The sequence below is a fragment of the Acomys minous genome, assembly GCF_964271855.1.
Source record: "Acomys minous genome assembly, chromosome: 19".
In the NCBI taxonomy this organism is placed as follows: Eukaryota; Metazoa; Chordata; class Mammalia; order Rodentia; family Muridae; genus Acomys; species Acomys minous.
Genome location: NC_140499.1, coordinates 66,530,964 through 66,557,611, shown reverse-complemented (window position 1 = coordinate 66,557,611; position 26,648 = coordinate 66,530,964). Strand labels below are relative to the sequence as shown.

At 46.8% G+C, this 26,648-nt stretch overlaps 1 protein-coding gene and 1 pseudogene across 8 annotated transcripts in view; one reads left to right on the top strand and one right to left on the bottom strand.

Moving 5' to 3' along the window:
• OTUD7B (OTU deubiquitinase 7B) overlaps positions 1-26,648 on the bottom strand; it is a 63,821-nt gene that overhangs the window by 23,496 nt on the left and 13,677 nt on the right. For 6 of the 7 annotated variants that reach the window (XR_014776898.1, XR_014776899.1, XR_014776900.1 and 3 more), the window contains 3 exons: positions 6,264-6,414; positions 1,658-1,846; positions 587-814 (listed from right to left, as the gene is read on the bottom strand). Coding sequence is in view for 4 of the 7 variants with exons in the window: in XM_084769582.1 (XP_084625708.1) it covers positions 587-814; positions 1,658-1,846; positions 6,264-6,348 (502 nt within the window). In the remaining 3 variants the exon portion in view is untranslated. Of the gene's footprint in view, positions 1-586; positions 815-1,657; positions 1,847-6,263; positions 6,415-26,648 lie in introns of those variants that run through there. The other variant, XM_084769585.1, reaches the window with a different exon arrangement.
• On the top strand, positions 8,842-11,135 carry LOC311590283 (glutathione S-transferase P 2-like; annotated as a pseudogene). Its single transcript has one exon. The product of its transcript is annotated as a glutathione S-transferase P 2-like (transcript).

Genomic DNA, 26,648 nt, shown 5'->3' with positions numbered 1-26,648 from the left:
CAGCACATACACGTGTCACAGCACATGCACACGGGTCAGAGGACAACTTGTGGACTCAGTTCTCTCCTTCCACAGTGTGGGTCCCAAGGATCAAACTCACGTTGCCTTGATGGCAAACGCCTTTACCCACTGAGCTATTTTGCTGACCGAAATTAATTTAATGCTAACTTAAAATGGACTCAATTGAGAAGGTAAATAAAGCTAAGAGGAAGATTCCTATGAACAGATGTGACTTTCAGTGCACCCATCACCCAGCCTCAGCCCTCTGTCAGTAAAGGTGCTCCACAGCCAACTAGTATCAGCCATATTTGTTCACAGTTTGACTTTTGAGTATCAATTACTAAGCCCTTTACAGACACATCTGGTTTCCCTTCTGTTAAGCAGGAACTTTCCAAAGCGTCTAATTTTTATTCCTGTTCCTTCCCCCAACGCCTGGCTAATTTTTATTCTTTATCTCAGTACACATACCTGACTGATCCCTCTCTGACAGCAGTCAGATCACAACACTTAAAACAGAGGCTGCTGCTGAAGGCCGGCCCCCTATGTGGAGACTACAGACATCCCTGAGGAGGAGCCGCCCACTGACCTGCCTGCTCCAAGGCAACCAGCATGGACTGCTCAATGAGGTCTCTCTCTATGAAGCTGCGGAAGTCTTCTTTGTACACAGTGAGATCTGGAAGCTGGAAGGCACAGATGGGCATTTCCAGGGGGTGCTCACTGCTCCCCCCACCCCCACCATTGGAGGAGACATGGGATCGGGCCAGGGAAACAATGCTGGAACTGGCGTGGGAGATGCCCCTAGACAGGCGTTTTTCTGCAATGAGAAATGGAGTCACCTTAGAACATATGTAACTCACTCTGAGAACTCTACAGATGTAGGGTGGTTATCGCTTGACAGTTTCCAGTCAAGGAAACATCGTATCTGGCCAGCTGCCTCTAAACCTCACGGCATGTTTTCTTAAGCCAAATACAAATGGGAGATATAAAAAAATGTCGTATCTGTAGACACTTCCAGTATGTATTCCCCTTTTCAGCCATGCCTGGGGTCTCCCTACCTTTCCTTTTCCTAGGACTTTATGAGTGACTCCCATTTTTCAACATGAGTGTGAGCCATTCACTTAGGGACTTGGTCACTTTTTTAGTGGGAAAAAGAGCAAGTAAGAGAAATGTGCTGTCATTCAGCTGGATTAGACAAATAACCACTCTGGTAATTCTTAGGGTCTTTGAACAGGAAATGACATGAGGGTCCTAACAACATCTATACTATTTACTGTAACTTTTATCAATATTCATATTTATAAGAAATTTAGAGACAATCAAAATTTAATATTCCAGAGAACAAATCACTAATGCAAACCATGCCACCCTGATCACGACACTTGTTTCAGGTATATGGCACCTGCAATGCCCAGCCCATGTAACATCATGAGCAAAGCCTGTCAGTGCACTACGTGTCTGCACAGCCTCAAGTACTTAGGTGATTATCACAAGGGGCTAGGAGCTCTAGTGCCAGGCAAGCAGGCACTGCCCCGGGTCCCTGCACAGAAACACAAAGCACCAGCTGGGCTCGGCTGGGAAGACAGCGAGGAATGAAAGCATCCCTAGAGAGCCAGACTCTCAGACCCCACATACAAAGCCTCAGTCCTCAGAGCAATACCTTGAATGACGTCATCCTGTCTCTGCAGGATGGGTCGAGAAGGGCGAGTGGGCTCTCTATCCAAACCCCCTTTTTCAGGGGTCTTAGGGCAACTGCTCCCTCCACTAAAGGGTGGGGACAGGCTCCCAGCATGGACTTGGCGCAGCTGTTCAAAATCACTAAGAGCAGCACTCACATCCCAGTTCTTTCCTAACAGGAGAAAAAGACAAAAAACAAATTATTACCCAGAGTGTTAAGACACTGTGGAAGACACAGAAGACCACTCTAACCACCGCAGCACAGTTAAGCAAGCCAGGTATGGCAGCACAAGCTTATGCTAGAACTCAGAGGCTGAGGCAGGAGGATCAGTTTGCAGCCAGTCAGGACACACTGACCACACCACAACTGTATTTGCTTCCGTCTCCTGCTGCTTCGGCTTTCTTCAGTCTGAAATGCCGATTCCTTTCACAGTCTGTTTCCTAGGAAAGCTACACAATAGTACCGACGCTGTCTCTAAACTCAAAGAGCCCTTCAGAGGTCTAGTCACACAAATGAAACTCCTTTTACAGACAACGGAAACGACGCTTACAGAAGTGCCAGGGCTTGTTCAAAGTCACAGTCAGTTTGTGGCAGGTCTCAGTAGGCTCAGGGTGCATATACGCAGTGCATGTCTCCAGGGAAGAGCTGCTCTGCTCCCCTTATGTGAAATGCGTCTGCGTGATGCATTTGCATGGAGTGTTTTCTGCCGCTTTCTCTACTTAAATGATTTAATACATTTTGAGTAGCTGTTTGCACTTCCATTGCTCTAGTTGCTACAGCCTTGGTTAGTGGGTCACTCAGTACTCTACACCTCCAATCTACTCAAGGAATCCCATGAAATTCATTTTTCTAATGCACAGTCCTTATCATGTAGTTGTGTGTTCACCCAGTATGTAAGGCTTTCTATGGTCTCTATTTTCTATCTTTTTCTCCGTGCTGCAACCACCTGTGACAAATGTCACTGGTGTGCTGTGACTGTGTCCTCCAGGCCCAGTGTGACCACTGCCACCAGACGCCCTCTTCTGGCCACCTTGGAGGCTCGGCATGCACACCGTATACATACATACATTCACTCATGTTAGGTATTCACATAAAATAAAAAGAACTTTTTAGCCGGGCGTGGTGGCGCACGCCTTTAATCCCAGCACTCGGGAGGCAGAGGCAGGCAGATCGCTGTGAGTTCGAGGCCAGCCTGGTCTACAGAGCGAGTCCAGGACAGTCAAGGCTACACAGAGAAACCCTGTCTCGAAAAACCAAAAAAAATAAAAAATAAAAAAATAAAAAGAACTTTTTAAAACTCCCCTCTTGGTAGGGGAGATGGTACCGAGGCTAATGAAGTTCCTAAGGTCCCTCCCCTGCCCAAGGGTACAAGCATTTAACAACTGCTGAGCAAACAGACTTTTTGGTGTTATCCACATGCCGGGCATGCTACACAAGCTCCTAGGGTAACCTCAATGAGCTCTGCTTCCCAGGCTAGACGTGGGGGGTGGGGAGGTGGGGGGGGGGTGGCTCCTGTGGCCTGCCCCTCTATCAGGGATGGACAGCAATAGACTTCCCCAGAAAAAGTGCAATGCTGTGCCTGCACCACAGTGCTGCTCTGAGGGGAGCCGAGCCAAGAGCACATAGAGCCATGCTGTGTGTGCATCATCTCTGTGGAAGCATCCAGAACAATGCCCAGCATCTAGCAGAAACTCAATTAACATCTGCTGAAAAAAAAAAATGAAGACTATTTTCCCTAAATCAACTCATTTACTAATAAACTGCTTGTCTTGAGACCTGGATATGTATTTCCAACTGTCAGGAAAGCACCTTAAAGTCACCAGGCGCTCTTAACAGTGAGATGTCCATCCAGGTGCTCTTAACAGGGAGATGTCCATCCAGGTGTTCTTAACAGGGAGATGTCCATCCAGGTGCTCTTAACAGTGAGATGTCCATCCAGGTGCTCTTAACAGTGAGATGTCCATCCAGGTGCTCTTAACAGGGAGATGTCCATCCAGGTGCTCTTAACAGGGAGATGTCCATCCAGCACCTTTGTTAATCGTCTTCTCTCCAAAATGTGTCCCCTCTCTTCCTCATGTGGTGTCAGCATCTCTCCAGGTCCCGAGCCTTCAGCTTCAGCGCTCACTGCTGCTCAGACCCGCTCTTCTCCCTCATTGGCCAGTCGCTCATAAGTTGTCTAAGAGTCTATCTCTCCGCTCTATCTGTTGTCCTAATTCAAGTCTTCATAATGCTTACCTGGTCTTTGTTCTTCTAAGAGGGAAACTCTCTGATAAGACTTCCTTTTTCTTTTCTTTTCTTTTCTTTTTTTTTTAATTTTTATTTTCTCAAAATTTTAAAAAATTTTTATTTATATATTTTATGTATACGGGTACTTTGTCTGCATGTACATCTACACACCAGAAGATGGCATCAGTCAGGTGTGAGCTGCCATGTGGTTGCTGGGAACTGAACTCAGGACCTTCAGAAAAGCAATGAGTGCTCTTAACCACTGAGCTGTCTCTCTAGCCCTTGATAAGACTTTCTAATGTGTCTCTGTTGCTAATCTCTCTTCCTTCTAATTTATTCTTTGTACTACAACCAAAGTCAGCTTCTTACTGTTTTGTTTTTGTGACAGGGTTTCATTCTGTAGACCAGGCTGGTCTTGAACTCACAGAGACTTGCCTGTCTCTGCTTCCTGGGTGCTGGGATTATGCGACACCATGCCCAGGGAAGAGTTAACTTACAAAGAAAAACAACGTGGTAAAGAGACAACAACAAAAAAGCTCTTTGGAAAAAAAAAAACTCTTCAATCCCCTTTCTAAATTGCACTTTTTAAAAAATGTATTTGTCATTTATGTGTAAGAATGTTCTGCCTGCATGTACATATGTGCATCACATGCCTGTCTGGAGGCCAACTAGAACTGCACACATGTGAGCCACCATGTGTGCACCAGGAACTGAACTCAAGTTCTCTGTATGTGAGCAAATGCTCTGAACTGCTGAGCCATCTCTGCAGCTACTAATTAACATCTAACCATCAACTCTGCTGCTACTGTGAGCCCCATTATCTAGTCTCCACCATCTCTCTCCTGGGTTAGGAAAGGCCGCACTATCTAGTCTCCAGCATCTCTCTCCTGGGTTAGGAAAGGCCGCACTATCTAGTCTCCAGCATCTCTCTCCTGGGTTAGGAAAGGCCGCACTATCTAAGTCTCCACCATCTCTCTCCTGGGTTAGGAAAGGCCGCACTATCTAAGTCTCCACCATCTCTCTCCTGGGTTAGGAAAGGCCGCACTATCCAGTGTCCACCATCTCTCTCCTGGGTTAGGAAAGGCCGCACTATCCAGTCTCCACCATCTCTCTCCTGGGTTAGGAAAGGCCGCACTATCCAGTGTCCACCATCTCTCTCCTGGGTTAGGAAAGGCCGCACTATCCAGTGTCCATCATCTCTCTCCTGGGTTAGGAAAGGCCGCACTATCTAAGTCTCCAGCATCTCTCTCCTGGGTTAGGAAAGGCCGCACTATCTAAGTCCCCAGCATCTCTCTCCTGGGTTAGGAAAGGCCGCACTATCTAGTGTCCATCATCTCTCTCCTGGGTTAGGAAAGGCCGCACTATCTAGTGTCCACCATCTCTCTCCTGGGTTAGGAAAGGCCGCACTATCTAAGTCTCCAGCATCTCTCTCCTGGGTTAGGAAAGGCCTCCTTCCATTATAATCTTACTGGTCTGGATGAAGCACGGAAACTCTGAAGACTGTTCTCCCACTATTAAACATGCCTCACTGTGGCTCACAATAACACTCTGCTTCTCGCCCACCTAACCAGCTTGGACTTCTCTTCCCATCTCCCTCACTACTGGTTTCTCCATTACATGAATCTCTCTCTCTCTTCTTATGGTCACCTTGTAAACTGTTTCTCCTGGGTGTTCTTTCCTGAAAGGTCTTCCTATACTCTAGAGATAATTCACTCTCATAGCGTTCTTAGCATTTAAAAAAAAATAACACTAAGTGTTTGTAGCGTACAAGAAGTAATTTGTAAAATAACCACTAAGAGTCACACTCTAAAAACAGGTCAAGGCTCAAACCCTATGTAACCTCACTGCCAGCTGTAACACGGCAGTTTAAAGAATAATACATCTCGAGTACTTTGCATAAGTGTACTGGGCCCAATGCACACACACTGAAACACATAATAAGAGGATGGTTTTATTTTTTTCTTAATTTTGAGTGTGTTATTGGGCATATGTGTGGCATAAGTGTGGTGTGTGCCTATAAGTACATACAGAGGCGTGGGCACGTGTGTGGTGCATATGTATAGTGTGTATAGACAGTGTGTGTAAAGGCTACAGGTCAAGATCAGGTGTTTTTCCTTATGATTATCATTTTAGAGAGCTAACCTAAACTTTCCCTGAGTTACCTGAACATAAACTCAAATGAAAAAAGCTCTGCAGTACCCACAAGGTGAAGGGTAACTCAGGACACAAAGCACATCATCACAACCCACTTCAGTGGACGGCCTACAGTACAAAACACATTTTTATGATCACTTTAAATGTTCCAAGTTGCCGTAATAATAAATATGACATTTTGATCTCCCCTTTCTCAGCCTCTCCTTACCTTCTAAAAGATCTCGAGCCAGCCCTGGCTCTGCACCTGTGGAACGAACAAAATCCGACAGGACAGCATCCATGTCCAGGGTCATGGGAGCTTCAAGTGCTCTCGGGCAGCAGCGTGTGAGCAGAACATAGAGCGGGATCCAGGCTCCGACCTGAACAGGAGAAGGTGAGCAAGGCTCCAGTGACGACAACAGCATCACCACAGACCAATTTCAACACTCTCTTAACCAAATGGTAAATAAACTATTCTGCTTTCTTCATTCTAATTGACTCTTGAAACAAAGGAGTTTAAATTTTTTCCATGAAAAAAATCATATTTCAGGGGCAGGAGAGATGGCTCAGAGGTTAAGAGCACTGACTGCTCTTCCAAAGGTTCTGAGTTCAATTCCCTGTATTTCAAAACGCTGTATACATAATAAATAAATTTAAAAAAAAAGAAAAATCATATTTCATTTCCCCATTAACAATAATACCTTAATGCCTACAATAACCACAAACCACCCTAAACAAAACTTTCCTTCTTTTCTTAAAAGATTTGCTGAGGCTGGGCAGTGGTGGCACAAGCTTTTAATCCCAACACTCGGGAGGCAGAGACAGGTGGATCACTGTGAGTTCAAAGCCAGCCTGGACTACAAAGTGAGTCCAGGACAGCCAGGCTACACAGAGACAGGGTTTTTCAAGACAGGGTCTTGCTGTGTAGCCTTGGCTGTCCTAGACTCACTTTGTAGACCAGGCTGGCCTCGAACTCACAGAGATCCACCTGCCTCTGCTTCCCAAGTGCTGGGATTAAAGGCGTGGGCCACCACACCCGGCTTTGAGGAAGGCACTGGGGATTAAGCTCAGGGCTTAATACCCGAGGCAAGTGCTCTACACCCACCCTAGTGCCAAGTCGGCTTCTCCAGTCTAAAGGAAGAAGGCAGCACACCGACACCCTGAGGAGCTCTCCAGCCTGCAACTGCTCCCTCAGCATGGCACCACGCTCACTTCCTTCCCGAAACGTAGTTATTATTAAAGTTGTGTTGTTGTTGTTGTTGTTGTTGTTGTTGTTGTTGTTGTTGTTGTTGTTTTGTAGACAGTGCCTCCTTATGTAGCTCAGGATAACCTGACTGAAACTTGTAGCAACCCTCCTGCTTCAGACTCTCGAATGCTGATATAGGCATCTGCCACCATGCCATGGCTTTGCTCTGAAGTTATTTTAATCACTCTCTAGCCTTTGATTTTCATGTCAAGTTTTTGGGAGCAGGAAGTTTTGTATCTTCTTTACTGATATATCCCCAGAAAGAATGACTTTACACAGTACACTGTAAAAGGCAAGGTTTGTCTAGGCCCGCCCTCGCTCTCAACAGCAACATGGAGACCTTTGTATCTATTAAAAGCTTCAGGCACTATCGCTAGGCAGACACTCAGCTGTTCTAACCCGACAGCTCTGGCCTGGCTACTTCCCAGCCTCATGGCTGCCGTCTTAGTCTCACCCTGGCTTCTCCTTCTTTACCCGTGTTCAGAGGGTGACTCGGCCCATCTCTCTGATCCCCACCTGGGACCCGCCCTCACTGGGATGGGAAGTCCCGCCTTAACTCTCCAGCCCAGCTATTGGCCAGTTAGCTCATTATTTGTCTAATCAGGAAGTGATGGAGAATAATGTTTACAAAACTTGAGATGCTTCATAAGAATGACAATGCCAAAGTCTGGCTTGTCATCAGATCTCCGCAGGACACAGTGCACAAAGACATGATTCCAACAGTACATGGCACATTGGCCTGAGCAGGTATTATTAACGAAATGAGTACTATACAGCGTGACTTCAGGTCTGACTAATATTCTCGTGCTAGTTGAGAAAACACAAAGAGTAAACTGAATGCTGAAACTACTCAAAATAAAATAAGCTACTCTGCACTCTGAGTAGAGGGCCCAGAAGCTCATTAACAAAAGTCACTACCTTCAGGAACTCAGGAAACAGAATCACAAAACATTTTTTCTCCTCCCAGGATTAAGTGAGTGCCAGGTAAGTTTACCTGGGAAAAGATCCCTTCTTTCAGACTTGACCTTAGAAGAAACTATGTTCCTGGCCTGACTGCCTGGCACCAAGCCAACATTCCTCTGCGGTTAGTAGTCCCAGCTGAGAAAGCAAAAGCAGGGTGGAGGACGGCTCTGACCACACTGCCCACCTCACCGCGCTGTGCGGAGGGGCACGCTCACAAGGAGCCCTGCCACACCCACCAATCTCACCTTTTTGGAAAAGCCCCAACCAGAGTTGAACCCTCCTAAAGCCTAAAGCCTAGAAGCAACTCCCCGGCACTTCCCTCCACTGCTCTCCTCTCCCTGGATACAACCTGCTCAGTGGTACGATCTGATCTCAATTTTCTACATTCCTTGCATATAGTGAGGCAAATAACACATATTTGTGGGTTATAAAGATTCTAAATCGCTAACCTGATAACTGGGTCATTTTGTTGGTGGTAGTTCTTTGGATTTTGTTATTGTTTTTTAAAAAAGAAAAATCACTATTTTTTAAATAATACAAGAGGTCAGTGGGTACAGGGCGTGACTTACTTATACCCTATAGCCCAACATGAAGCAAGGAATCTACAATACAGCAGGCAGTCAATAAACAGCTGGTGAGTAAATTCATTAAAAATAAATTGTCTAATTTTCATCTGCTTCAATATCCTAAGCCAGCGTTCTTCTGAGGCTGACAGACTCAGCTGCTAACCTCAATACTAACCAGGAACTACAGGAAGACCTGTGGCCAAGGTTCCTACAGTGACCCAGCCCCTTGCAGCCTGTGCTTCAACATTAATCTTCAAGGCAGACAAGTGGTACATGTGTGTAATATCAGCCCCAAGAGGCAGAGGCAGGAGGATTGAGAACTGAAGACCTCCTAATGCAGGTGAGAACTCTCTCCGAAGCTCACTGTATTCACCATTTTGATCACAAGACATGGGCACTACCCAAGTAACAAACACATAAAGAGTCTGAAACTAAGAGCCTAATTCCAAAATGAACTTCAATCTTTGCTCTTAAAAAATAAAACAAAGAGCCAGGCGTGGTGGCGCACACCTTTAATCCCAGCCCTCAGGGGGGCAGATGCAGGCAGATCGCTGGGAGTTCAAGGCCAGCCTGGTCTACAAAGCCAAGTTCAGGACAGCCAAGGCTACACAGAGAAACCGTTTCTGGAAAAAATTAAAATAAAACAAGGCTCACTTCCACACCAAAATCCCTCATCGCTTAGGCAGCACTGAGTCCACGCCTCCATCTGCATAGCAGCCATGCCACGGAACACCACTGTCCACCCCCCAGTTTGAGGCCATGAGCATGCTGCTGGCTGACCAGGGCCAGAGCTGGAGGGAAGAGGTGGCTACAGAGAGACCTGGATGCAAGGCTTGCTCAAGCCCACCTGCCTGTATGGTCAGCTCCCCAAGTCTGAGGAGGGAGAGCTCACCCTGTCCCAATCTAACGGCATGGGGGCCGCCCTGGTGGAGGTGCTGAGCGATGGGATGGAGGATTGTGGGTGCAGATACAGCACCATCAGATATTAGGGAGTAAGGATGACAATGTGATGGCCGTGCCTGAGACCCTGCTGCCCCTGAACAAGGGAGGCAAAGCCTTCATCCTGGGTGAGCAGATCTCCTCTGCCGATTACAACGCTGGGCCTGCTGCTGATCCACCGGTCCTGGCCCCCAGCTGCCTGGACAGCGTCCCCCGCTCTCTACCTATGTGGCACATCTCAGCGCCTGGCCCAAGATCAAGGCCTTCCTGTCCTCCCTGGACCGTGTGAACCGTCCCATCAACGGCAATGGCAACAGCAAACAGTAGCGGATGGAAGACACAGAAGCTGCTTGTCCCCCTTTTCCCAGGAAAATAAGTTTATAAGACAGGAAAACAACAACAACAACAAAAACCCAAAAACTAAAAATAAAACCAAGTTGACCAGTGTGGTAGTTCAAGCCTTAATCCTAACAGTCCAAAAGCAGAGGCAGGCAACTCTCTGTGAGTTCGAGGCCAGCCTGGTCTATGTGGTGAGTTCTATATGTATATATAACCAGAGCTACAAGACCCTGCCTCAAACACACCAACAGAGCATGGTAAGCACTTGACCAGCTTTCAGAAAGGATGTGTGAAATATGCAACAAGCACACAAACAGCACTCAGTGGAAAGCAGGAGGCCCGACTAAGCCACAGGCATGCAGACAATTTCCAGCCAGATAAAGGCTCTTGAGAGAGAAGCCAAATTAAAACCAATGGTGTCATGGCGTCTGGGATCTTACATGGAAACAGAAGATAGGTCACTCAATTCCAAACATCTAAAATAAACAAATAACTCATATCTGGAAAGACTGGCTCCTCAGCAAAAATGTGAAGCACTAAAGCACCCTCCCTGGCAGCACCCTCTTGCACTGGATTCTGCAGCACATGGCGTGGACTGTGCCCTTCACCCACCAGGTAAGGACGGCAGCTCTTGTTACATCACCACGACACCTGCCTGGCGCATCTCAAATTCCAAATGAAGATATCAAGGCCGAAGGCCAAGACTCAGTCGGGCTCTGTCTCAGCACAATGGAAGGAAAAACCTACACAAAAAACCAAAACACTAACCTTTGCTTTTCAAATCAAAGGAAAGCAGCACTCAAATATTTGTTGACTGTGCAGTTTATAGACAGATTCCAAGTCAAAATCAGCCAGCTTTCCTGGTAAAAGGGCTGCCGCCAAATACTCACCCACAAAAGCTCTCTAGCAGATCACTCCAAGGGAGACACAAGCTCTGACAGGGAGCTCATTACTTTCAGGTCCAACTGTTACAAATCCTTTTTTTCTAAATGAAAGCCAAGCCGTCACCAGACCCCGCCCCCCCAGTGTTTACCTAATGGTCCTTATGTTCTACAGAGCAACAAAGCCGACTCCTGAGAATGACAGGCTTTTCAATGGAAAATATGACATCATTACTTTACAGAAATACATCATGATGTTACCACGAGCCAGTCAGTGGCATTTGTTTTATAAACTCTTTGTCTGGATCTGTGTTTACTTGCACCTGTATTCATTTATAAATGCTGGTATTGGCCACAACTGTAAACTCAACATGCTGCATAAACAGAGTATCTTGATCAAAATTCACTTCTGCCTCTTGTCCCTCCCTCCGCACTTCCAACGCTCTCCTGAAGAGAGAGAGAGACCGAGAACTACTGGAATAAGCTGATGTTCCTCAGGCTCCACAGCAGCGCTCTTACCAGCTCCTAGCGGCGATGGGTTGGTCCCTCGCGGCACCTCCCTACCAACTACCACGTACTGTCCTATTGGCTGGACAATGGAAAGGAAAAGCCAGGGGGACAGCTGTCCACACCCACAAGGTCTGAGCCGTCCTTCTTGCTAGGCCGCACGACTTGCCGCTTCACTTCATCACTGCTGGGAAGGGAGCAGCAGCCACATTGGCTAGAGGCTGCCTTTTCCTCACTTCAAGTCCTACCACTTTCCTAAGAAACCTCAATGCTCTCCTGCAATCCATCTGACTTAATTTCATAATGTCTAGAAACTTCTATCTCTATCGTAACAACTCAAACATAGACCCTGCTATTTCCTAAAACCATTTTCCCTAGTAGTCTTAAAATCCACTATCTTACTCTACAATTTTATTTTTACTCAGCCTTTTTTTGCTTTTTTTTTTCTTTTAATTAAGATAGCACCTCTCTTCCTACCTTTGCCTCCTGGGTGTTGGGGTTACGTGTGCAACCCCCACACCCAGCTTCCAGCTTGTATCCATTCTAAACCTACTTTCTTAGTCACGAAGACATCTACTCCTGTAACCACGTTATGCACGGGACAATAACATGAACACTGGGCATTTTGCTCAAGATTAGACACGAACAATGAGCCAGACACAATTCCCATGCTTATGTCTACAGTGAGAAGGGAAAAATGATAAAAATCTCATAATAATAAATACTGGAGACGGGGATGTTATTTCTGTAAGGAGGGAGGAAAAGTTCGAGGGAATTAAACAGCGAGCAGCTGGAGTGCAGAGCGGGATGAAGAGTGCTCCAAGCCGATGCAGCGCAGCATCACAGCTCTGACCAGCGGTGCGGGCAGCAGAAAACACAGACAGGGCCCAGCAGACCCTGGTAAAGCTTGAGGTTTTACCATAAAAGTCATGATAAACACTGGCAGGTTGAGAGCAGAGGTGGGAAAGGGTCTCGCTGCTGCTGCTGCTGCTGCTGCTGCTGCTGCTGCTGCTGCTGCTGCTGCTGCAATCAGACTGGTACAGCAGGAAGAATGTGAAGGAGCACAGTGAACACAGGGCATTACTGCTGAAGAGACAGGACCACAGCCGAGGGTCAGAAGACGGAACGGATCCCGTTTGTCCTGCAGAACCCAGAGTGAAAGCAAGGACTACTACTCATTTAAGTGATGTACCTCACTGCAAAACCTAGTTTATTCTTTAAAGATTTATTTATTCTTATTGTATGCATGTGTTTTGTTCCTGTGTATGCGTGTGTACTACATGCATGTCTGGTGCTCACAGAGGCCAGAAAAGGATGCTGGATCCCTGGAAACCAGAGCTAATAGATTGTGAGCCACCATGTGGGTGCTGGGACAGGTCTTCTGCAGGAACACTAGTGCTCTTAGCTGCTAAGCCATCTCTCCTGCTCAAAATCTAGTTTCTTTATCCTTCTGTTTTTATCTACCCAACATGGATGGCTCCTTCACTCAATTTTTCTACAACTAGAGGGAGTTACTGAGCAAAATAAGATCAAATCGCTCAGTAGACAGTATGAGGGCAAATAAGTGCATCAGCCACCGAGCAGTTGTCTCAGGACCACCTCACATCTTCCATGCTTCCTGAGCCTCTCAGCCAACAAGCTATGTCACTTACTCTTAGCAAGTGAGCTTGTTCTCACCGCACACACAGAAACAAACAAACCTACAGACAAGGCAAAGGCGCCTCCTTCCTGCACAGTTGTGGTGGCTTGAATAACAATGACCCTCAACAGGCTCGTATGTTTGAGTGCTTACTCAACAGGGAGTGTACTGTTTGAAAGGATTAAAAAGATTAGGAGGTGCTGTCTGATGGAGGAACGGTGTCAGTGAAGAGCCTGTCCCTGCCTGTGGAGCAGCATGGAGCTCTTCAGCTGCTGCTGGAGCACCTGCGGGCATGCGCCTTGCTCCCTGCCGTGATAACAGTTAACCCCCTGAAACTGTAAGCCAGCCCCACTTAAATGCTTTCTTTTACAAGCGCTGCCTTGGCTGTGGTGCCTCTTCACAGCAATAGAACAGTGAACGAGATGTTCGTATCCTCTTCCTGCAAAACTCCTTCAACACACTAATTCCCTGATGCTCCTTTCTTCACTTGTGCTGGTCATCCTGGCATCACAGGTGCCGCTCACAGGCACATGCCAATCCTCATGGCCGCTCTCCAAGGGCACCGTGTGGACTCTAAGGCTAAGCACACAGCTCTGGCCGTAGGCCCTCCATCTCTTACTCTGTAGCATCTCCTTGAGAAACTTCACATTCCTGCACACCCAAACGCTGATGACGCTAAGGGTATCCAGAGTCTCTAAGTCTTTCTGCCTCACTCAAGACGCCCCAGACACATCCAAACAAACAAACAAACAAACAAGCACCTCTCAACTCTGTCCTCCACCCTTTCCCACTATGGCAAATGGAGCATCACTCCAAGCAGGGGACTGACCCACAGCCAGGAAGGCGACTGGACTCTCCTCTCTCGCCTCACACTCATTACCTTACACAGCTTCCCAATTTTACCTTTACAGTCTCTCAAACCCACCCAACGCCTTTAACCAGCTTTTATTGCATCTCTTTTCATAACTGGGACCCAGAAAAGAACTTCCTCTTTCTTTTCACAAACACTATTCAATCTCTATAAGCACCTATTGTAAAGAATTATTTAATATAAATATGACAATATCACATCCCAGTATTCAAAGCTCAATGGCTTCACTGAGCATTAAATTCTGTGCATCACACAAAAGCCTCCGTGACTGGGCTGCGCCCCCCATTACTTCCATCAAGCGTGCTATCTGCTTCAGAGCTCAGCCCCATTGCAGCCCTGCCCGGCCGGGGAGGCCTGCGGCCCAGCAGGGGAGCTCCTTCCTCTCCTCAAAGACCCACCTGAGTGCTTCCTCATTTGCAAAGGGTTCTCTCCCCCCCTCCCCCACGCTGCTCCAACAGAACCTCGCCCTCCACATCTATCCATCCATCAGCATTATGTCATAGTGCACAGATTTTGTTTATTTACATGTTTGTGTCCTCTTCTCCTGTGTCCCACTCATTACTAGGTACTTAATTTTCATTCCAATAAACTAAAACATTTTTTGTACATTTGTGTAGTACTCAACTATAGACATACAAACGGACACCACAGACAGACAGACAGAACACACACACACACACACACACACACACACACACACACACACACAAACACAGAGTATTGCATGTAGGCAAATTTACAGTGACTTATCTCAAAGGTATTTGTTGAAGACTGTTACATGATTTTATTTGGAATAATTTCTCTTCCCTAAAGATTGCTTTACTCAGACTAATACTGTCTTAAAGCCCATCTGCATATACTGAGCCCCCAACTTAGTGAGACACCCAAAGTTAAATACTGGTGGATGATAACAGATCTCTGCTCAAGTGCTTAAGAAACGACTGACCCTCACTCTCTCCGGGACACCATCCACCAAGCGTCCACTCTCCCTGCACGCAGTCTCCTGACACGCCTGGCTCCACCCATGCACTGGCGTTGCCTCTGCATCCTCTCCAATTCCTCCCAAAACTCAATGAAAAAAACATTTAAGACTCAAAATTGTCAAAGGTCAGAGACTCCCCCGTGCTTATGACGCCAATTCCAAGGACCAGACAGGGAGAGAGAGGAGGGCACAGGCCCTGGAGAGTGGAGGGCACAGGCCCTAGAGAGAGAGGAGGGCACAGGCCCTGGAGAGAGAGAGGAGGGCACAGGCCCTAGAGAGAGAGGAGGACACAGGCCCTAGAGAAAGAGGAGGACACAGGCCCTAGAGAGAGAGGAGGACACAGGCCCTAGAGAAAGAGGAGGACACAGGCCCTAGAGAGAGAGGAGGGCACAGGCCCTAGAGAAAGAGGAGGACACAGGCCCTAGAGAGAGAGGAGGGCACAGGCCCTAGAGAGAGAGGAGGACACAGGCCCTAGAGAAAGAGGAGGACACAGGCCCTAGAGAGAGAGGAGGACACAGGTCCTAGAGAGAGAGGAGGACACAGGCCCTAGAGAGAGAGGAGGACACAGGCCCTAGAGAGAGAGGAGGACACAGGCCCTAGAGAGAGAGGAGGACACAGGCCCTAGAGAGAGAGGAGGACACAGGCCCTAGAGAGAGAGGAGGGCACAGGCCCTAGAGAGAGAGGAGGACACAGGCCCTAGAGAGAGAGGAGGGCACAGGCCCTAGAGAGAGAGGAGGGCATAGGCCCTGGAGAGAGAGGAGGGCACAGGCCCTGGAGAGAGAGGAGGGCACAGGCCCTAGAGAGAGGAGGGCACAGGCCCTAGAGAGAGAGGAGGGCACAGGCCCTAGAGAGAGAGGAGGGCACAGGCCCTGGAGAGAGAGGAGGACACAGGCCCTAGAAAGAGAGGAGGACACAGGCCCTAGAGAGAGAGGAGGACACAGGCCCTAGAGAGAGAGGAGGGCACAGGCCCTAGAGAGAGAGGAGGGCACAGGCCCTAGAGAGAGAGGAGGGCACAGGCCCTAGAGAGAGAGGAGGACACAGGCCCTGGAGAGAGAGAGGAGGACACAGGCCCTAGAGAGAGAGGAGGGCACAGGCCCTAGAGAGAGAGGAGGGCATAGGCCCTGGAGAGAGAGGAGGGCACAGGCCCTGGAGAGAGAGGAGGGCACAGGCCCTAGAGAGAGGAGGGCACAGGCCCTAGAGAGAGAGGAGGGCACAGGCCCTAGAGAGAGAGGAGGGCACAGGCCCTAGAGAGAGAGGAGGGCACAGGCCCTAGAGAGAGAGGAGGGCACAGGCCCTAGAGAGAGAGGAGGGCACAGGCCCTAGAGAGAAAGGAGGGCACAGGCCCTGGAGAGAGAGAGGAGGGCACAGGCCCTGGAGAGAGAGAGGAGGGCACAGGCCCTAGAGAGAGAGGAGGGCACAGGCCCTAGAGAGAGAGGAGGGCACAGGCCCTAGAGAGAGAGGAGGACACAGGCCCTGGAGAGAGAGAGGAGGACACAGGCCCTAGAGAGAGAGGAGGACACAGGCCCTGGAGAGAGAGAGGAGGACACAGGCCCTAGAGAGAGAGGAGGGCACAGGCCCTAGAGAGAGAGGAGGGCACGGGCCCTAGAGAGAGAGGAGGGCACAGGCCCTAGAGAGAGAGGAGGGCACAGGCCCTAGAGAGAGAGGAGGACACAGGCCCTAGAGAGAGAGGAGGGCACAGGCCCTAGAGAGAGAGGAGGGCACAGGCCCTAGAGAGAGAGGAGGGCACGGGCCCTAGAGAGAGAGGAGGACACAGGCCCTAGAGAGAGAGGAGGGCACAGGCCCTAGAGAGAGAGGAGGGCACAGGCCCTAGAGAGAGAGGAGGACACAGGCCCTAGAGAGAGAGGAGGACACAGGCCCTAGAGAGAGAGGAGGACACGGGCCCTAGAGAGAGAGGAGGGCACAGGCCCTAGAGAGAGAGGAGGGCACGGGCCCTAGAGAGAGAGGAGGACACAGGCGCACCATTCCTGTAAGCTGGGAGGGAGAGATGCTAACTGGGCTAATACAGGTCCTCCCAACACACAAAATATAACCTTCTTAGAAAGAGAATACGGCCAACTCCTACTATCAAGGGACCCATGGAACATCAAGTGGAACAAAGTGAAAGAAAATCATGTGTTAAGGCTTTAGTCGTTATTTTAAACTTCCAAACAACTCCAAACGAAGTGTGTACCGCTAACCGCGTGTTACACATGAAAGGACATATAAGCTCATAGAGGCTAGGTGACCTTACACATCACACAAGCACTAAGTAGCGAAACCAACTCCATACAGGCCCTCAGACCAGGGCTCACCCTACTCCACACTTCCTCTGCAGAGAGCAGGAGGACACGGGCAACCCGTTCTTAAACAACCTCTCAACTCCACACCCAGAGAGTCTCGGTTCAGATGCTTCTTGTTACAAATCCCTGACCTCACACTTCAAGCCTGTGTGGTCCTGGAATACAACCATTTTGTGCCACTTTCTTAACACACAAAATAGGAAAAACATACAGCTCAGCTCTCGTCTGAGGTAACACCCAATACGTACTGTATCCTCGAGAACTGCCAGCTGCCTACCCTGCCTTACTCCACCTGCACCCAACACAGCTACCAACACCACTTCTTCCAGAGTTCACTCCTCCCAAACCAGCCCCTCCAGGCCTACAAATCTTTTTCTTGTTTTTTCAAGGGTTTTGTTTGTTTGTGGGGGTTGTTTTGTGTTTTGAGAAAAGGTTGCATGTAGCCCAGGCTGGCCTTGAACTCTCAGTGCAGCCAATGTCCTTGAACTACTGGCCTTCCTGGAATCCAACACACGTCTTCATGGGCCTCCACGCATGCTAAGCAAGCACTCTATCAAGTAAGACACATATCCAGCCAAGGTCATTTTTGTTTTGTCTTGTTTTGACATTTATTTATTTAATGTTATGAGTGTTCTATCTGCATGTACACCTGCACACCAGAAGAAAGCATCAGATCCCAGGATAGATGACTGTTGGGAATCAAATTCAAGACCTCTGGAAGAGCAGACAGTGCTCTTAATGGCTGCGTCATCTCTCCAGCCCCACTGTTTGTTTGTTTGTTTGTTTGTTTAAGGCAGGTCTCACTGTGTAGCTCAGGCTAATAGCCAACTCATTTTGTAACCCAAATAGGTACTGAACTTACAATCCTCCTGTCTCATAGGCCTACACCACTAAGCCTAAAGCAATGATTTTTGTTGTTGTTTGTTTGTTTGTTTTAAATATGTCTACTTTACATACAATATTTATATTTTACACCTTTTTTTTCCTTTTTTCCTTTCAGGTAGGGCTAGAAATAACCCAAGGTTGGGTTTTCCTTTCTTGGGTTTTTGTTGTCCTCATGTTTTCTTTTATCTGTTGAGTCAAGATCTCTCTATGTAGCCCTGGCTGTGGGAGAACTAGGCAGACAAGGCTGGCTTCAGGGTATGCATGCACTGGGCATTACTTCAAACACTGCCTGCCTCTGCCTTCTGAGAGCCGGAATCAAAGGCATGCGCCACCACGCCCAGTCTAATAAAGTCAACTTTTTAAAAATAGCCTACAAGGGGCTGGAGAGATGGGTCAGCGGTTAAGAGCTCTTCCAAGGAACCTGAGTTCAATTCCTAGCATCCATGTGACAGTTCCAGCTTCCAGGGCTCCGACACCCTCATATAGACACACATGCAGGAAAAACACCAGTGCACATGAAGAATAACTAAAATTTAAAAAGTCTTAAAAAAAATGCCTACAGAAACAAAAGTTCTACTTGAGCCCTTTAAAAACTGATTGCTGGATTTTTTTTTATACATACCATTACTAACAACAGCAATAAGAAACCAACAGTCTACACTACAGCAAACACACCATCTCTCGAAAGCCAGTTCTCTAACCCTGAGTAACCACCAGTCCTCTGCCAAGTACTTGACTCCTCATTATTGGTCATTTGTTTGTCAATTATAAAATATCTAGTCAACAAAGGAATCAGAAAGACTCCTGTATTATCTGTGTTAGCTACTCATACAAAATTAATCTATTTCACAAATCTCTTTTGATGAATTAATTTTCTTCCACATATAGTTAATAATGTTTAGCCTCCATTAAACAAAGAAGTTTTCCTTTTATAAAATTAAATACTTAAAAACCAAGCACAGTAGTGTGTACCTATAATCTCAGCACTCAAAAGGCTAAGGCAGGAGGATTCTCTTGACCTCAAGGCCACCCTATGTTAAAGAGAGAGTACCAGGTTAGTCAAGGCGACAAAGAGACCCTATTTCAAACAAACAAAACAATAAATTAGATACTTCAGCTCAAAGGTTTTCATCACTTTCTTTCTTTTTAGCTCTCATTTCTTTTCTGGCCATCTTTAACCTCACTTAACTCCTACAGCTCTATGTAAAGCATCTGCCACTGCTGTCAGTTGGACTAGAAATTTCCATCCTAACTCCTACTTGACTATCAGTCATTTGGTCTATCATCTTTTACACACAAAGGAGAGACGCCACAGTCCTGCCTGAAGGGGCGTGAGGCTGTTCGTGCCAAGGCACAGGGATGTAAACGAGAGCAGAGGCCTCCCCAACAAGTCAGGGATGGGACCCTAAGGACAGCAGGGAGCTGGGGGACAGGGTGACATTCAGGGAGAGCCTAGGTGTTGGCGCTCTTATTTCATACTTTCAAAGTTTAGGAACAGACCTCCCACGCACGCACACATGCATGTAAGCACACACGCATGCACACACACATGCATACACACACGTGCAGACCACACACACAAGGTGTAGTTCTAAACTAGTCATGCTCATCTATGTATCCATACTTAAAATAGGCTTACAAATTATTTATTGGTTTCAAATGTTTACCATTTTCTGATCCGTCCTATTGATATGATAAAGGTGTATATGAACAAATATAATTTATATGTGTATAAGCTGTGAGTCCACTAAATAGTTTTTGTAGTTTTGTTTGTGAAACACTGGGACAGATCATAAAAAAAGAAACTTCAGCCGGGCGTGGTGGCGCACGCCTTTAATCCCAGCACTCGGGAGGCAGAGGCAGGAGGATCGCTGTGAGTTCGAGGCCAGCCTGGTCTACAAAGTGAGTCCATGATGGCCAAGGCTACACAGAGAAACCCTGTCTCGAAAAACCAAAAAAAAAAAAAAACCAAAAAAAAAAAAACTTCAAATTACAGCAGTGCACACTTGTGATCTCAATATTCAAAAGACCAACACAGGAAAACTCCCAAGTTCAAGACCAGGCTCAGCTACCTAGTGAACTCCAGGCCAGCCTGGGCTACATAGCATGACTCTATCCCGCAAATATTTTTAATTAAAATCTGTGTTTTCTGATAGCTGACACATATGTACTGAGGCATTTGTCACACCTAAATGACACCCGAACGACAAGGCAGTTGGACCTAGGAATTCTGCTTCAGGGTTCATACCAGTTCTCCAGAGATTTACGGCAAGACTTTATCTGCTCAGTCACAAGACCTCCACATGCGCATTGATGCTAAGACCTACGCCCATCCCACCAACGCACACCTACCCTGGCTGGAGTACATGCGGCACACTCTCTGACCCAGTCGTCCCCAGCACTGCCTGGGCTTCTTTCCCTTGTGCACGTTGCTCCGTCTCTAGTGTTTTGTTTCTTTTGGAAACAACTTGGGGCTGGAGGGATGGCTCAGGGGTTAAGAGCACCGGTTGCTCTTCTGGAGGTGTAGGCATAGGGTTATTGTGTAGTTTAGATGCTAATTTCTGTACCCACCATGTTTACAAGCTTTGTTCTGAGAATTTACTGTCTAATCATTGTGTAAACTCTGCTCTCCAACTGTCCCCCTGATATGTCAATAAAGCAGCTGACAGCCAATTGATGAACAAGGGAAAGAATAGGGCTGGACTTCCTGCCAGCCAGGGGAAAAGGAGTTAAGATTTAGCCAGGAGACTCACCCTCAGGGGCCAAGGAGGAGCTAGAGGAAGGAACCAGAGCCAACGAAAGCTATAAAGTGCAAGTATTCCTGACATATTTGCTGGGAGTAAGACAAAATAGCATAGAGGGTTTAAAACAGACAAACTGCTCGTATTATCATAAAAGTCTCAATCACTTGTGTGATGGCTGAGTTTGAGTTAAGAAATAAGCTGAGAGAAACAAACACAATTTTATAAAATAACTTCAACACGGAGGACCTGGATTTGACTGCCAGTACCCCACTGGACCTGTAACCCTTGGTTACTACAGTTCTGGGGAATCCAGCACCCTTTTCTGGCCTCTGCTGGTACCAGGAAGGTCTGCAGTACAGTCATACATGTAGACAAGCAACTATAAACATAAAGTAAACACAATAATGGAGCTGGAGAGATGGCTCAGCAGTTAAGGAGTCCTCGCTGCTCTTGCACAGCAGCTCAGTTCTGTCCTTGGCATGCACAATCATCTGTTACTTCCATCCCAGGGGATCTGATGCCTTCTTCTGACCTCTACAAGGTATCTACCATGTACATGGTCTACATACATACATGCACTAATAAATATTAAAAAATAAACAAGTCTCAGGCACACATGCTGACATACATTTTTAATACCAGCACTCGGGAGGCAGAGGCAGGCGGATCGCTGTGAGTTCGAGGCCAGCCTGGTCCACAAAGTGAGTTGAGGACAGCCAAGGCTACACAGAGAGACCCTGTCCAAAACAACCAACCAAACAAAACAAAATCAAATAAGCAAGTCTCTTCTGCTTATGTTCACAGAACTCGGTGTGAGTACAACCACAATCTGACGGCTCTAGACGACCTGGGACAGGGAACCACATGCTTCCATCAGCTCAGAGAGTCAGCGTTTTCCTGTGTCACACTGTAGAAGCATGAACTTTTAAAAATACCTTATCAGAGACACGTTTACTCCATATATCAAGTTACAAATGACAAGGGCTCAGAGCCAAGTGAGTGAGGTTTAATCACTTTTCCAAAGCCACAGAGTAATAAAAACAGTTCCAAAACCACAAATCAAGTGATCTCAGTAACTGTTATCTGATGTCACATATCACCAGCTTCCAATTTCCCCCTGTGGTACCCAGAAAAATCTCTGACTTCTACAGATGTGTACCAAAGAAAAGGATGTGCACTTAAAAAGTCAATCCCTTAAGCCAAGGCTACATAGCGAAACCCTTTCCTGTAAAACAAAAAACAAAGTCAATCGCTTAAGCAACCCATATTCAGAAATGAAACCACCTGTACAGAGCATGAGAGAGGCAGAGAAAAGCAAAGCATTTTTGTGTGCCAACCAACACCAAGTAAGATAGAGACTCTACTTGGAAGTACACTACGACCTCACACCCCTGAGGTCTAAAGCAAAAGAGCAGGATAAATTATGCATCACTAAGACATCATTTTATTTTTATTTTTATATTGATAGTTTGAAGCTAGAATACATTTTCAGAATAAAATTATTTTTACTGAACATACTTCTCTTATACTAATCAAAAATTTACTAGCCGGGCGTGGTGGCGCACACCTTTAATCCCAGCACTACGGAGGCAGAGGCCGGAAGATCTCTGTGAGCTCGAGGCCAGCCTGGTGTACAGAGTGAGTCCAGGACAGCCAGGGCTACACAGAGAAACCCTGTCTCAAAAACAAAACAAACTTACTGCTGAGTTTTGAAGAGTACAAAACTTAACCTAAAACCAAGAGAAAAACTAAACACCAACTTTTAACACAGCTCTGTTTGCCTAGGGCATCAAAGCAGCCTCTCTACGTCCATTCAAGCTAGCGTACCTTGTGTTTGCAGACACACAAAGGGGCATCTAAAGGAAAGAGGATGAGAGAGCAGTCTGCACACGTGCAAGGGCCAGGCACAGCTGTAAGGTTCTTATGGTATTATGGTCTGGTAAGATGCATTTAACACCTGCAATGTTACTGACAAAATCCTGCAACAGCCTGTGCCTGTAAGTGTAAAGAGCTACAGACGCTTCGGGGACTCTCAGAATACTGGCAGATGTTCATGCTCCATCTTGCCTAAGCTGTCTGTCCTCTGTATAACTTGATACAGAGTATTAGATGGGCCTGGGGCGGAGAGGTTCAGAGGCTTTTGAGCAGGCTAGGACCCTTGTAGGACAGGCGAAGCAGCTGTGCGCCCAGCACCCCAGTGTCCGTCCCTTCCTATTAGAAATCACCAGGTATTGCAGAAGGCAGGGGCTATGACAAAAGCAACCTGGGCAAACAGTTGCAATCGCACCAAATTGCAATTTGGTCTCAGTCGCAGAACGGAGCAAAAGCTACGTACACAACACCTGGTACGAAACTGACTGCATCCTCAATACCAAATAGTTCCAATACTTTCAACTTTGATCCTGTCTAAACTCTAGCACACAAATGAAATCAAGATCCTAAGCACTTGTAATGCTTTCTAGTAACTTCTACAAGAAACCCTTGTGCCTCTTTTGAAACTGCTGAATATCACTTACCCCAGGTATCATCACATCTTAACAAGGACTGTAATTTAAGAGGAGTACTCTCAAGCTGAATGTAGCAGCCCACGCCTTTAATCCCAGCACTCGGGAGGCAGAGGCAGGCCCGTCCTACAGTGAGCTCAAGGGCAGCCAGTACTACACAGAGAAACCTTGTCTTGAAAAACCAAAATAAATGGATAAATTAAATTAAATGAGTACTCTCCTTAATAACATAAATTAAGGACTCAACTTAGAACACAAACAAAACTGATCTGGGCAGAAGACAACCAATTTTTTATGTTCTTCCCATTCAAAACTCTTTCTGAGAACTGTGATAAAGTGTTCTCTAACTGAATAAACTGCAGAAGGAAAGTCTAACCAAAGTACTCCTGGTCACATAGTCTTCAGGAAGAAGCAGGGAAAAGGAAAAAAGATTCCAACGGGAATGACTACCCGACACTGTCAACAATGCATTACTCAACTGAGCGACAAGAAAGAACATGGAATAGGAAAGAAACTTTCAGGAAACAAAACCTTCCCGGTCTTCAAAGCACACAGTGTAAAGCAGGCCACACTGACCAGTCCATGCCCAGGGAGGAGTGAGTGGTGAGGGAAAGAGAAAAGGCGATACTGGGCAGGTGGGCTGAGCACAGACACGAAGTCTTTCTTGTATTGATAAAGAGCCTTCCGAACAAAGAGATCCAGGAGTCCCCACCTGTTATAGGCCGACGTGCCATACTACAGTACTTAAAGGCCGACGTGCCTTACTACAGTACTTAAAGGCTGACGTGCCTTACTACAGTACTTAAAGGCTGACGTGCCTTACTACTGTACTTAAAGGCTGACGTGCCTTACTACAGTACTCAAAGACTGACGTGCCGTACTACAGTACTTAAAGGCTGACGTGCCTTACTACAGTACTTAAAGGCTGACGTGCCTTACTACAGTACTTATAGACTGACGTGCCTTACTACTGTACTTATAGACTGACGTGCCTTACTACAGTACTTAAAGGCTGACGTGCCTTACTACTGTACTTAAAGGCTGACGTGCCTTACTACAGTACTTAAAGGCTGACGTGCCTTACTACAGTACTTATAGACTGACGTGCCTTACTACAGTACTTAAAGGCTGACGTGCCTTACTACAGTACTTAAAGACTGATGTGTCTTACTACAGTACTTATAGACTGACGTGCCTTACTACAGTACTTAAAGGCTGACGTGCCTTACTACTGTACTTAAAGGCTGACGTGCCTTACTACAGTACTTAAAGGCTGACGTGCCTTACTACAGTACTTAAAGGCTGACGTGCCTTACTACAGTACTTAAAGGCTGACGTGCCTTACTACTGTACTTAAAGGCTGACGTGCCTTACTACAGTACTCAAAGACTGACGTGCCGTACTACAGTACTTATAGACTGACGTGCCTTACTACAGTACTTAAAGGCTGACGTGCCTTACTACTGTACTTAAAGGCTGACGTGCCTTACTACAGTACTTAAAGGCTGACGTGCCTTACTACAGTACTTAAAGGCTGACGTGCCTTACTACAGTACTTAAAGGCTGACGTGCCTTACTACTGTACTTAAAGACTGACGTGCCTTACTACAGTACTTAAAGGCTGACGTGCCTTACTACAGTACTTAAAGGCTGACGTGCCTTACTACAGTACTCAAAGGCTGACGTGCCTTACTACAGTACTTAAAGGCTGACGTGCCTTACTACTGTACTTAAAGGCTGACGTGCCTTACTACTGTACTTAAAGGCTGACGTGCCTTACTACAGTACTTAAAGGCTGACGTGCCGTACTACAGTACTTATAGACTGACGTGCCTTGCTACAGTACTTATAGACTGACGAGCCTTACTACAGTACTTATAGACTGACGTGCCTTGCTACAGTACTCAAAGACTGACGTGCCTTACTACTGTACTTATAGACTGACGTGCCTTGCTACAGTACTCAAAGGCTGATGTGCCTTACTACTGTACTTATAGACTGACGTGCCTTACTACAGTACTCATAACTGACGTGCCTTACTACAGTACTTAAAGGCTGACGTGCCTTACTACTGTACTTAAAGGCTGACGTGCCTTACTACAGTACTTAAAGGCTGACGTGCCTTACTACTGTACTTAAAGGCTGACGTGCCTTACTACTGTACTTATAGACTGACGTGCCTTACTACTGTACTTATAGACTGACGTGCCTTACTACTGTACTTATAGACTGACGTGCCTTACTACTGTACTTATAGACTGACGTGCCTTACTACTGTACTTATAGACTGACGTGCCTTACTACAGTACTTATAGACTGACGTGCCTTACTACTGTACTTATAGACTGACGTGCCTTACTACTGTACTTATAGACTGACGTGCCTTACTACTGTACTTATAGACTGATGTGCCTTACAACCGTACTTAGAGACTGACGCGCCTTACTACTGTACTTAAAGACTGTGCTATGTATATAAATGACAGCCCAGTGTAATAATGGTTGCAGACATTACCTGGAATCCATCAAAACTCCTAAATGCCAGCTCTGTCACTCTTCTGCTTGTAGCCCTGGGTAAGCTCTTTAGCTTCTTTGTCACTCTGGCAGGGACCTCATGTGACATTCACTGCAGCATTCTTAGAACCTTGCACAGTGCCTCAACAACGTCAGTGACTAGGTTGAATGGGTCCATCCCTAAGCGTGTGTAAGGCTATCTACCTTCGGGGACTGCTGTCCTATCGAACAGGAGCACGGCCTTCCTTCTACTCTCCAGCCAGGTCGGAAGTTATGACAGAGACTCCGGCAGAAAAAACAACAGAGCGGAGGCCCTGAAGCCGAGAACCGGAAGGGAAGAGACCCGGTCACGAAGTTCGGCAAATGCAGTCTTGTTAGATGAACTTAGGAACAGTGTCAGGACCTTACAGGAGAATTATAAAAATGACAATTAAGAAAATGGTTTTGTTTTGTTTGGTGTTTGTTTGGTTTGGTTTCGTTTTTTCGAGACAGGGTTTCTCTGTGTAGCCCTGGACTCACTTTGAAGACCAGGTTGGCCTTGAACTCAACAGAGGTCACCTGTCTCTGCCTCCCGTGAGTAGTGGGATTACAGGCGTGCGTCACCAGCTCAGAAAATGTTATTCTGAATCCTTGAGCATCTGTCAACATGTAGATAAAACCATGGCTAAAAAGAAATGGGGGTGAGAAAAAGCACTATCTTAATGTGTCTGGTTATTTATTTTAAAACCAAGTACA